Raw genomic sequence first — 13,069 nt, 5'->3', positions numbered from 1 at the left:
GAAGGAAGGAAGGAAGGAAGGAAGGAAGGAAGGAAGGAAGGAAGGAAGGAAAGGTGATAATTTTATGGAGGTAGAGTTGGGCCTGATGTGTTCTATGTGAGCTAACAAGACAAAAGAGTTTGTAAACTATTTTTTATGTCCTGGCTCTGATAAAATTTTAAAACACACACACACACACACACACACACACACACACACACACACTCTTTTGGATCCAGGCTGCCCAGTTTAGCCTTGAACTTGATATGTAACTCCTGCCCCCCCCCCAACCACCACCTATGGAGTGCTAGGATCCATCTGCTGTATGCAATGCTAAAGAGTAAACCCACGAGTTTGTGCACACCAGGCAAGCAATCTCCTGGCTTAGCTGAAGCTTAATCTTAAGAACAGTACTTTATTTTTAAGTTGCGAAACAAAAATGTGTATGAGAAATCTAACAAGTTGTTCAGGCGATGGCCACGGAGTATGTGGCTGTGCCCACCCAACACCAGTGAGAATTATTTTCAATGCAGTTTTAGACTTCTTTTATAAAGAAGAAAAGCTAAGATTAAAAATACAACTAGCCTAGGACACTGCTACTCACAATCCTCAAGTACCTGGGGAGCAGAGTTAATTTACACATCCGGCTTTCTGGCATTATTCTTTTGGGGTAACAAATCAGTATTATTTGCCAGATTACAAGAGATTGTCCTCTGTTCCTCCTTTTCATCCCCTCCCCCACCACGTCTGTCTAATCTAATGGTATTCTAGATAACTGTCTCTCTGAGCAACAATTTCATACAAATTACCAGCAAGAGGTGCCGAGGACTAACCTCTCAGTAATTTAACCACAAGAGCATTAGCCACAGGCTGCCTTTCCTTTCTAAATAGGCTCATAAGGCAGTGCACAGCTTGTGAAAATGAAGAACAGTTGAAATAATTCTTGATCCAAATGTATCTTGGTTGCCAGTTTACAGAAGAAAATCATATGACAGAAAAAAAATGCTTCCTACTGTGGGTGCCAGAGAGTTAATCAGGGCATTTTCCCAGACTGGGCTAATGGTTGTTAGATGATGTCTTAGCTTGGGGTTCTATTGTTGCGGCGAAATACCATGACCAAGAAGCAAGTTGGGGAGAAAAGGGTTTATTTGGCTTACATTTTCACATCAATGTTCATCACTGAAAGAAGTCAGGAGAGAAACCTAAACAGAGAAGGAACCTGAAGCTAGGAGCTGATGCAGAGGCCATAGAGGGGGCTGCTTACTGGCTTGCGTCCTCTGGTTTGCTCAGTCTGCATTCTTATAGAACCCAGGACCACAAGCCCAGGGATGATACCACCCACAATGGGCTGTGCCTTCCCCCACAGATCATTAATTGAGCTTTAGAGCTGGATCTCCTGGGGCATTTCCTCAACTGAGGCTTCTTTTCTCTCTGATGACTCTGGCTTGTGTCAAGTTGACACAAAACAAGCCAGTACAGATGAGATCATTTCTTGTATAGAAAAGGTAGTATACTAAGTTTGATAAATACCAGCTGAATTCTAAATACTAAAGCTGATAAACACCAGCTTTACTGAGCCTATAGAAAAGATATTTTCTTGTTAGGTTTTGTTTAGTTAGTTAGTTTGTTTTTCTCTTTGAGACAGGGTTCATCATGTAGCCCTGTGTTGTTTGAGTTCATAGTGATCTGCCTGCCTCTGCTTCCTGAGGGCTAGGATTAAAGCTGTGTTCTACCATGCCCAGCAAGGCAAAGATTTCAGCAGCAGAAGACATAGCACGCACGCCCCATGTTCCTAGGTGTGGGTGGGGGGAGCAGGCTTTAAGGATCTCCAAATATACCACAGTCCTTACATTATTAATCTCTCACCCATGATCACATAGCATTGCCTATGTATATTCCTTATATTTTGATTCATCTCTACATAATACAACACATATAATCTCAAGGTGATATAAATGGTCATTATTTTTGGAGAATAAGAAATGGCAAGAAAATGTCTGTATGTATCTAGTTACAGTTTTTGGATCCGTAGTTAGTTGAATGCATGCATATGGAACATGCTATACAACTGTCACTCTTTCTGTATTTCCTCATAGCTGGAAGCCATTCTGCCCTGGCTATGCTACAAACTACAAAAGACAACAGTTGATACCCAGCAACTATTATACGCCAGGCAGGGCTTTAGTGTTTTATAATATTACAGCATCAAGGACACTTTATTCCCAGCTTACTGATAGGGAAAGTGAGGCAATGATAGTTATATAACTCATCCTTGGCCACAGTGGGATTAAGCTGTAGGAACAACTCTCAAGCCAGTCATCTCCTTCCCATGGTTACTGTCCTGACAACCTTACCTCTGGGCTGCTGCTGCACGAGCCTTTAGATAAACTGTGTTGGAAAGCTGGATACTGACCATATTTGTCTTAAATGTATTGCAGTTAGTGATTAAAGTGTCCTCTCCGCCTCTACCAGTTTATTTCCTCTTCCCAAGTTATGACTTCATCTACCAATCAGGGCAGAGGGAAGCTGTGCTTCCATGTAGCTTCCTGCTGGCTCCAGCAGGGGTAGCACCAGTCACTGGCCTCTTCATTTACCAAAAAGACGGGAGACAGGCCATCTCCCTCCACACTCGAGCTCAGTGCTTTATTGCTGATGATATATTTCCCTCAGACACAAAGTTCTTTCGAGGGTTATTGTGAAGTCCAGAAGAAAGTCTGAACAAACGAGTAACTGTTGTGCCTATTAGCATACTGAGAGCCTCCAGACTCTCGAAGCTTCGAAAACATCTCTGTTACAGAGTCCATGCTGCTGTCTTGGCTCCTCTCAGCTCTTCTCAATGAGACCCATGCCCTAAACTTCTCCAGCTCCTGGGCTTCCCTTCCTCCAGATTCTCATTCCCGTAAGACCCTACGATTTCCTCCATGCTCTCTCTTGACCTTCTTTTGTCTTCCTTTCTTGGTCTTCTCTTTGCTGTCTTTCTTGATCCTTCTCTCCCACTCCCCCCACCCTCCTCTCCTGGTCCAGTTCAGTCTGCTTGCCTTATTTAAGCCGCGCCTTTCTCTCCCTGCTCTGGGCTCTTGCAGACGCCTCTAATTGTACTCGCCCTGACAGCTACAGTAAAAACGTTCCCTTCCCCCACCCCTTGGAATGGTCATGTCCTCCCTTTACATACTTCTCATAAGGGCTTAGGACTTTGAAGTCAGTTCTTGGGCATCGATTCTTGGGTCCACTTATTTTACATGATTGGTGCAGTGGGCTCAGGGTATACCTTGCTGGCCGCCATGGAGAAGTATTTGAAGGCAGTGGCATTATTTTGTGGTGCAGCAGCATTCCCCTCTAAATACATCTACAGATGAAAAAGAGGGTGTAAATAGCAAAATCGCTTAAGACTGAGGCAAATGTTTTACAACTAAGTAGCACTAATGATTGTTACTGTGTCGGGAGTGTAATAACTACCACTGAATTGTCCATTTTAAAGCAGTGCATGTTATTTTAGTTTTACTTCAAGTAAGAAAGCAGAAGAAACTGTCACTGACAGAGAGAGGGGGGAGGGGGAGGGGGAGGGGGAGGGAGGGGAAGGAAGGGGAAGGGGAGGAGGAGGAGGGAGAGGGGGAGGGAGAGGGAGAGGGGAAGGGGGAGGGGAGGGAGAGGGAAAGGGAGAGGGAGAGAAGAGATAGCCTCAGAACAAAGAAATGGACCCTATTTGTGTTTTCTCCTGTTTCTCGAATCTAAATTACAGTATGTGACATTTCTGGAAACAGGGTATACATTCCCATGGTAACTAATGCAAATTGGCTGTAGGGAGCCACAGCAGCCCTGGGGAGTGGAGGGAGTAGTGTCTTTATTGGGAGAGAATATCTCATCAAATGGGCCATAAAGACTGAGTTTGATTTTGGTTGGGGTAGAACTGTTTCTCATTCCAGGGGTAGAGGAAAGACACCTGACTGAGCCAGGGCTTGTACCATTCTCTGAAGACAGCTAGCCTGTTACTGTTGGGTCTAAGGGAAGCTCATGGGATCATAGCTATTCTCTGCAGAGGGGTCCAGGTGTATTACAAGGCTTTGTGAGTACCTCAGATAAAGGCCAACATTCTAATAGGCTTCTTCCTTTTACCTCATGAGTACTAGCTGCTGCCTACAGCTTAAGTGCCTCTTTAGCTGCTGCTAAAGTGAGTTCTTTAAGTGTGGTCATACTTACCCTGAATTTAGCCATATCATTCAATCCTTAGAGAGGGTGTGTGTGTGTGTGTGTGTGTGTGTGTGTGTGTGTGTGCATCTCCCTCTCTCTCTCTTTCTGTTTTCTTTGTTTATTTACTTGTAGTGCTAGTCACTGAACCTAGGTCCTTGTATATATTAGGGAAGCACTTTGCCATTGAGCTATTTCTTAATCCATCAAGTCTGTTTCTTAAGTGTGTGTGTGTTTGTGTGTGTGTGTATGGGTGCTGGGAGAATATTGCCAGCAAACATGATACAGCAGGACAGTCCTGTTAAATTGGTGCTTTCCTTCCACTATTATGTGGTCTGAATTCAGTTTGCCAGTATTTCCTAGCAAACGTCTTACTTGCTGAGCGATCTCACTGGCCTGACGTTTATAAGTAGGAACTCTTACTAAATCTGGGACTCACTGATTTAGCTAGACTAGCTTCAATGAGCTCTGAAGATCTACCTGCCTTTATCTGAGGTTACAGACCTGAATAAAAAGATAGTTTTTTTCTGGGGAAGGTGTATGTGTGTGTGTGTGTGCGTGTGCGCGCACGCACGCATGCACACGTGCAAGGACATGTGCGCTGGAGTTCAGGTCTTCCTGCTTGACAGTAGGCACTTTATAAATTGAGACATCTCCCCAGTCCCCACATTTCTTAACTTTTAAAGAAATAACAAGTACCAATGAAGTAGAAGCATGTACCTTTCCTATAAATGCCATGGCATTTGCACTCCCAGCTTTTGCTGCCTTTAGAAAGTAGTATAACGCTTTCTGGAGAGAGAAGGAACAGTATTACTGCCAGTCACAAATACATTCTACAAAATGACTTTTTGTACTAGATTTTATTCATTCAATGTGCATTGAAAAAAATCTGTGAAATAACCACTTTGTTCAAGGCACTCTTCCAATGTTATTTCAACTGTAAACCTGAAGAGTGGGAGAATGTGTGTGTGTATATACATACATACATATACATATACATATACATATACATATACATATACATATACATATACATATACATATACATATACATATATATATATATAAATGTGTGTGTGTGTATTCTAAAACATAAGGTGAATATATATTATATATATAATTTAGAATGTAAGGGCATTTTTCTTCTCACATTTGAAAAAGCTAGATAGGTAAGTTGCTTTGTCAAGAAAGATGAATCTCAGCTACAGATTTAAATCATCCGTTATTTGGAAAAGTAGACTTCTATGAACTTGTTTTGAGAGAGCTTGTACTACAGTTGGCAGAATCCTCACGTTTATAATGTGAGACACACCCAGCTGTTTGATGAGACCATGTTTTTTTGGGTAGAGGCTAAAATAGTTTCTTCTGAATCAAAATGAAGGAGACCAACAAAGCCTCTGATTTATCTAAGTAGTAAGATTAAATGTTCTACAATAATCCTATCTCTCCTGGCTCCACTCTCTAGGTCTCATATTGACTTTCTAGAAAATTCCTGAGAAATAAAAGTGATAGACCTCAGAAATTATGCTTAAATACAAGTTTTCAGTGTCACGTTTGAACATAATATGCCTGTTCTAAACTAATGGGTGATGAACTGTTCCCTTCCAAAGAGAAGAAAATGTTTAGGGAAAAAAATATGGATGATTCTTTTATATGCAAATGGGCTGTAAAATGTCGTCAGCTCATTTGAAAGGTACTATCATATTGCTAAGCACAGATGCACCTCTGCTGGACTTCAGTGCGTCATCATCGCTTCTGTCTTTAGAAAGCTTGGTTAACAGCTGCTACGTGCCTATTGGTATATTAGCCATTACAAGTCATTCATAACTGAACAAAATCATGCTCCCTTACATTTCCTATTTCTAGAAGGTGTTATGCAGCCCACCAGGTGAAAAAGGCTTCGATGACTTTATCTGCTGCTGGCTCTGAATGTTATAATACTGCCCTGTCAAGTAAGGTGATCCCATTGGGGAGATAGCAGCATGACTGTTGGGCTAACCAATACCTTTCTGATTGAATTTAAGGCCAGATCTACAGGAGAAAATCCATGGCTGATACTATTAACTTGACCCAAAGCCAACAGCTAGGGAGGTCATAGGCTCTAGGAGAGAACCTGTTACTTTCATTTTGCTAAATGCCCATGCTATCAAACTGTCTTTTAAATACTTATGCTCACGTACTCATAGACTAGTGCAGCTGTCAACCTTGATCAGAGGAGCTTCTTTTCGCAGTGAGTAACAGTTAATACAGAGACTCATGATTGGTCAGAGACTTGAGAATAAGTTACTGGTGAATGCTCAGTCCTAAACTGAGCATGTGCGCATTCGTGTGTGTGTGTGTGTGTGTATGTGTGTATGTGTGTATGTGTGTATGTGTGTATGTGTGTATGTGTGTATGTGTGTATGTGTGTATGTGTGTGTGAGTGTCAAGGAAGATTATGGAAGATTATGTCTGAGCCTGAGGAAGAGGAGGAATGTTGTCTTCCAGACATGACAAGGCTGTTTCATGTATGAATTCACAACAGGTGTGGTTACCTGTACAAGAACTGGATATGATCAAGCCAGTCATTATTATAACATGGATGGGGGAGGCCCTTATAAGGCCCTATCCCTCACTGAGTGATATAATGTTATTTGACATTGAGGAGATATTGGCAGTTGAAGGTGCTTGGGAATACAGAGTCAAGTTTCTATGAGGGTTTGGCCACTAGTAGATTGCTGATACTCCAGTGGCTGGCTCCACACCCATGTGCATGTAGGTACCACACGCTGGACTTAGTTTTATTTGTTCATAGAAGAATTTATATCTGTATTAATATATGCATATATGAAGAGACTGAGATGAGAGAGGGGGATGTGTAAGTGGAGTAAGTGGGAAGTGAGAGGAAGGTATGGTGAAGTCACACCAAATACCTGTGTGAATTCATAATCACTATAAAGAAAGAAAAATAATTGAAACTTCAAAGAATAAATAACAATATTTTAAAACAAAATGTGATTCTTACATTTGCCCCCGACAATGGTGCTGAGAAAAAAATGAATATATGTCAATAGCACTGAGTAGGTGAGGAGATAAATAGAATGACCCAAAATAGTTAGATGGACAGAGAATGAGAGAAGAATATAGATTGTACTGTTTCCTAACAGATGTTTGTATGGCTGTTCTTTCTAAATTCTCATACTGTTGTTATAAGGAAGGACTATTAATATCTGATCTTATTTGATGACATCTAAAGACATGCAACAAGTATGAGATTTTCATATCAGACTAAATACAGTTTCTGTGTCCTTGGGACTCTGCCTCCAAAGTGACCGAAGCCTCACTATATTGAGGCCATCAGAAGGCAGGGGAGTGTTAGAGCAAGTGAGTCTTCTTCATTCCCTTGGATACATCCAAGCTGTCTAAGAAATTAGTGTTTCAATGCGGCCAGAGCAGAATACTCAAAATCTAGGGCCTGGAAAAGTAATGGGAGGCTTTATCCTGGACCACTAAACTAAGGATTTAAATGTCTGAGGAAATAAACATTATTAGAGATTTACAAGCATAGGGAAATCTTGAAACTAAAAATCTCTGGACTAATATAAATGTTAGATGGGAGAAATTTAAAACTATGTGTGGTTTGCCAAATTAAAAAAAACAAACAAATAAACAAAAAGCCACAGGTACTGAAAAAAGAGGATTTTGTATTGATGCTTTTTAATCCAAATATTGAGACCTGGTGAAACTGGATGCATTCAGGTTGGTATTGTCATAGACTCTGTAGCCAGAGCTAAGCATGCACCCAAATAAGAGTGTCATTTATGCAAGTCACATTATCCGTAGGCTTGGTTTCCTCATTTATTCTCCTCCTTTGTGTTCTCCAGGTACCTATAATATTATTTACATTATAATAGATGTCCCGTCCCTATAATGTTATTTACCTACCAGCTTATCTGTTGTCTCCTTCAATGTTCTACTGAGCATAGTGTGTTCAATATACTAAGCACCCAGAAAATATTTTTAAGAGGAGTGAATGAATATTTATGGATCTTTAAAACAAGGGACCTGGACTTTAATCTTTATGGGACATCTTGACCTAAATATTACGGTCCTAAAATCATTTCAATGTCCAGTTTAGAAGTTTGACTCTCCATTAATCTAAAGTAGAGAGTTCTGGGGGGAAAAGTTTCATTTATGGGAGAAAGATAATTAGAAGGAAATAATCTACTCAGAAGCAAATGAAGGTTATAGAGTTCCCCAACCCTTGACTGGTGTGATTCCATAAGGTTCCAGAGGCTTGGCAGCTTCTCACACACCACTTAGTGATATGGCTTACACTATCTATTACTCGAGTGTTGTGGCTTACTCTGTTCCACTGTTGTGGCTTGCTTTACTCCAGTGTCTTGGATTATGCTCCTTCAACATAGCTTACATCACCCCACTGTGGCTTCCTCTTCTCCAGTATAGTGGTTTTCTTTACTTCCCTGTCTTTGCATACTTGGAATTTCAGTTCTTGATTCTTCCTCTTAAAACTTATTGATTCTGATGTGGTTATTGGCATTGTGTGAAATGTTTTTGATTTTATTTTTTGTTTTTGTTTTCAAGGCAGGGTTTCTCTGTGTAACCCTAGCTGTCCTGGAATGTTGTAGGCCAGGCTGGCCCTGAAATCAGAGATCTGCCTACCAATGGCTCCCAAGTGCTGGAATCAAAGGCATGTACCATCACACCAAGTTATGCACGCCTGGCCATAATAATGTATTTGACACTAAATGAAACTGCTGTGCAAACCACTTTGGTGGATACACATACACAAAACCAAGTTAGAGCTCTCAAGAATTTTGATGGTTTGGAAATGTGGTTCAGTCTGTTGAATGCTTGTGCTTGTCTAGCATGTACAAAACCATGGTTTGACACTTAGCACTGCATAAACCAGGTGAGGTGGTGCATGTCTGTTATCCCTGCCCTTGGGCGACAGAGGCAGGGTAATCAGAAGTTTAAGGTCATTCTCAGTTACATAATGATTTTGAGGCCAGCCTTGGCTATATGAGATTGTGCCCGAAACAAACAAAAAAGTCAGAATAATCATTCACCCAATCATCCATGCATCCTTTAAATATTTATTCAGTAGAATCAAAGATTTTGGTAGAGTGCCTGCTTAGCACAAGGTCTTGGATTCAATCCCCAGCACTACATAAACTGAGTGTGGTATACATCCCCATAAGCCCAGCACTCAGGATGGGGAAGTAGAAAGATCAGAAGTTCAAAGTCATCCTCAGCTGCATAATGCGTTTGAGGCCATCTTGGGCTGCAGATCTCCAAGAAAATTACTGAGCACTTATCAATTGCCCATTCTACAATGTACATTTTAATCAAGATGGGTCTTAATGTCAATGACAGATTATAGCTTAAAGTTATATTGACAGCTATTTTCATTCTCAGAAGAAGATAAAATAATGGTTTGTCTCACAGCTAATGGTGTGCTATTATGATAGATAGCATATTCTGGGCACTGTGTTAAGTAAAGTTTCATTATTTTTAATTCTGTCTCTGTCTGTCTGTCTGTCTGTCTCTGTTTCTCTTTGTCTCTGTCTGTCTCTCTGTTACACATAAATGTGGTTTTTCATTGGCTCTAAGAAAATCCCTAGTTTAACCAGTTTGCAACATTTTCTCTAGAGTGAAATGTGAAGGAAATACATTATTTTGACAACAATTATGAGCACTTCTTTTATCCAGGGCTCTCTACATCCTCCTGAAGTGGGACATTAGCCCTTTCTCTATATTGGGTAGCAGAGAGGATGATGCAGTTCCCTTAGGGTTGATATTATTCCTCTGCCAGTTTTAATTTAATTATGCTGCATCCACTTTAATAACACGCATCCAAGCACCCTGTTTTCCTAATGCAATTCATTCTGAGCTTTTATGTTTTTAAGAATGAAAATGAAATTAAAATTTGTGTGTGGAAAAATTCAAGATAATGTAATCAAGAATTGCACATATATAATTTTTAATAATTACAAAGTTGGTCAGGGAGAGGCCAGACAGTTCCCTGTGATAACAAATTCTGAGAAATTAATTAAATCAAAAAGCAAGCAATGATGGGGAAAGGCAGGATAGCTATTCCTGGACATTTTCATTTTTAATTTGCTGATCAGCAAACTGGAGCATCACATTTAAAATGAGCCTCGTCGTAATAATTTCTTCAGTGGGCTGAAACATCAGACCGGCTGAAGTGGTGGAGTTCAGGCTGAGAGGCATCATCCAGTGTGTAAGCTAGTGCTATCCCTTCATTCAATATATATTTATCAAGTGCTTCATATATACCAGGCACTACCCTGAGTAGAAGACAAACCAGTGATTAAGAAAACCATGAACATCTTCCATTGTGAGCACAGATAGCAATAAAGACCAACAGAGTGAAGGGAGTTGTATATCTTATGAGAAAAATAAGTGGTCTGGGAGTGTAAGTGGTGGAGCACTAGACTTATCAAGAAAATCCTCTCCAAGGGGCGAGACTTGAAGGATAGGAAGTCAAATATGGGAAAAGCCGCAGGAGCAGCCTCTTGGGTCTCTGTATCCTTTTCATCTTCTATCTCCCCCATGGCTAACTGAGCATAGTCCAGTCAGGCTTACGATTTCAGAGTTTTGGATGAACTTCCACACACACTCAGGTTCATTAGACTAAGCAGTAGAAAGATTATCTGGAACGTGTCCCAGAGAGTGCCTGACTGCTGGAAAGGTTCTGGAATTAAACTCATGTTCTTGGAGTCTCTGGATGAGAAAACTGAGTCTGAAGCCAATGATTAGAAAGGCAGAGAAGGAAACTGAGGGACCACGCCCTTTTGTATTCGTGCTCTGAAATTGGAGAGGCAGATTTTAGAGGCCATATTAAAGAAGTAGTGCAAAAATAAATGATATTTACTAAAAACAGCACAGGTTCTCAATGCTGAGGACTTGCATTCAAATTTTTGCTTCTTCAGTTTTGAAGTTTTATTTTTCCTTCATGTGTATAAGTATTTTGCCTGCAGATATGTCTGTGTACCATGCACGGGAGGAGGCCAGAAGAGAGTGTCAGAGCCTTTGGAACTGCAGTTACAGATGGTTGTGAGCCACCATGTGGGTGATGGGAAGTGAACCTGGGTCCTCTGTAAGAGCAATGAGTGGTCTTAGCTGCTGAGCCGTTGCACCAGCCCTCAAAGACTGCTTCTTAATGACAATTACTTTCCAGCTGTGAGACTTGAAGCAATTTGCTTTCTCTTGGCAGACCAGGCTTTTCATCTCTAAAACACCCCTAAGAAAAATCTCTATAATTGTTGCTGGAGAGCCCACGATAGGTACTCATGATACCTGATTCCTGGCTGTAGGCACTATAGCCTTGGAGATCCTTCAGGGCCACCCCAGAGGGCTTGTACCTCACCTGACCTGAGGTGGCCCCAGCTCCCTTCAAGTGTTCATGTTGTGTGTGGCTGACTGACACTACTTGTGTGTGTGTGTGTGTGTGTGTGTGTGTGTGTGGTGGGTTGGATTGAGGAGGGGGGGATTGTATAAAAAGCCTGTGTCATCTTTAAGCCAATCAAAGTTTCTGTTTATAACAAGCGAGAAAATGTTACAGTATGTACCCTATGACTAACATTTATTGTAAGCTAAAATCGGACGTTAGAGTAATCTTATGAACACAGAACTCCCATCTAAGAGCTAAATCAGTGCTTACAGTTAGGTTTTAAAGCCCCGGGAACCTTCATTTCTGCTGTCCTGGGATGCATATGCTTGTGTAAATCACTGCTACTTACTTTATGAAGTTAACGTTGACATTTATCTAATGTTTACTATCTCCCATATAAAGGAGAAAATACAGCAGTAAAGACATACATAATATAACAATATTAAGAGAAACAGAAAGTAATAACAGGTCCCTCCCTTTTAATGTAACCATCTTATACGGGGTGATTTCAATCCCTTAGGCCGTTGGGTTTCTATGTTGAGACAGAGTTTGCATTCCTTGAAAATGAGCACATGGCTCTTATAAAATGGCAATAACTGCAACATAATTATTTAGGAAGAATTCTGTTTTCCCAGGTCTGTGGTGATTAGCACTTTGAAACCACAACCAGAATCTGCGCAAGAACTTAGCCTGTGATGTTGGCATTTTACCGAGGACGGTACTGTGTACATTAAGTCTCTTTATTCTTTTTCCTCTGCTATGCAATTTGGAGGGTAAATTAGGCCCCTAACTTCACCACAATAAGGTAAGATTAAGCACAATGATTAAATGTTTTACAACATTACAGAGATGCTTAATTTAAATTATAAGAAGAGTTTCTGATCTAACCAAATCTGGTGTGATCTGGACAAGTCAGGCCCTCAGACTGCTTAGCAGAAATTTCCCATGGGTACCTTCTGCAACTGGCCTTTGGGGAAGATGAAAGTTCAAGGCTAGGGTGTGAAGGTGCTCTCTGTGCTCAACTCCAGCCTGACAAATATAGAGGTTGGGACATGCTCAGGGTCTGCACAGGCACGGGGTACTCCTTGGCTTCGTTGCCCCTTGCAAGTTGCTTTGTGCTTGAAGACAGGTTAGAAAAATGCACCTGCTGGTGAATGCTGCTTTCCCTCAGCAGTGAGGATGTAGTTCTGACCAAAGCAGCAGTTGTTGGGCTCCCCATAACATGCCCGCCTCCCCCTCTTCCGGTTTCCCTTGGCCCCTTAGCTTCCCTCACCACTACTGCTCTCCTCTATAGGACTGAAGTTTGGGATCGACTTACACTGTAATCTTGATCTAGACCTTTTCTCCCAATTAGATGTAATTGTCCAAGAGATACCTAGAAATGATTTTTGAAAATGGTTTTTAGCAGCAATATTAGTTTAAATGAAATAGCATTTATTTGTTGATTTTACTATAGTGTATTGTTTTGGTCTGATGTTATTGGTTTGC

The 13,069-nt window shown here is 41.0% G+C and overlaps 1 protein-coding gene across 2 annotated transcripts in view; it reads right to left on the bottom strand.

The window, feature by feature from the left end:
* Sel1l2 (SEL1L2 adaptor subunit of ERAD E3 ligase) overlaps positions 1-13,069 on the bottom strand; it is a 131,027-nt gene that overhangs the window by 17,688 nt on the left and 100,270 nt on the right. The window contains exons 10-12 of one of the 2 annotated variants that reach the window (XM_028755044.1): positions 12,900-12,956; positions 4,885-4,953; positions 3,248-3,325 (exon numbers count right to left, since the gene is read on the bottom strand). In XM_028755044.1, the coding sequence (XP_028610877.1) occupies positions 3,248-3,325; positions 4,885-4,953; positions 12,900-12,956 (204 nt within the window). The remainder of the gene's footprint in view (positions 1-3,247; positions 3,326-4,884; positions 4,954-12,899; positions 12,957-13,069) is intronic. The other variant, XM_028755052.1, reaches the window with a different exon arrangement.

Source organism: Grammomys surdaster, unplaced genomic scaffold, assembly GCF_004785775.1.
Source record: "Grammomys surdaster isolate TR1022 unplaced genomic scaffold, NIH_TR_1.0 129, whole genome shotgun sequence".
NCBI classification, from domain to species: domain Eukaryota; kingdom Metazoa; phylum Chordata; class Mammalia; order Rodentia; family Muridae; genus Grammomys; species Grammomys surdaster.
Note: the sequence above shows the minus strand (reverse complement) of the source record. Positions and strands in the feature narration are given on the sequence as shown.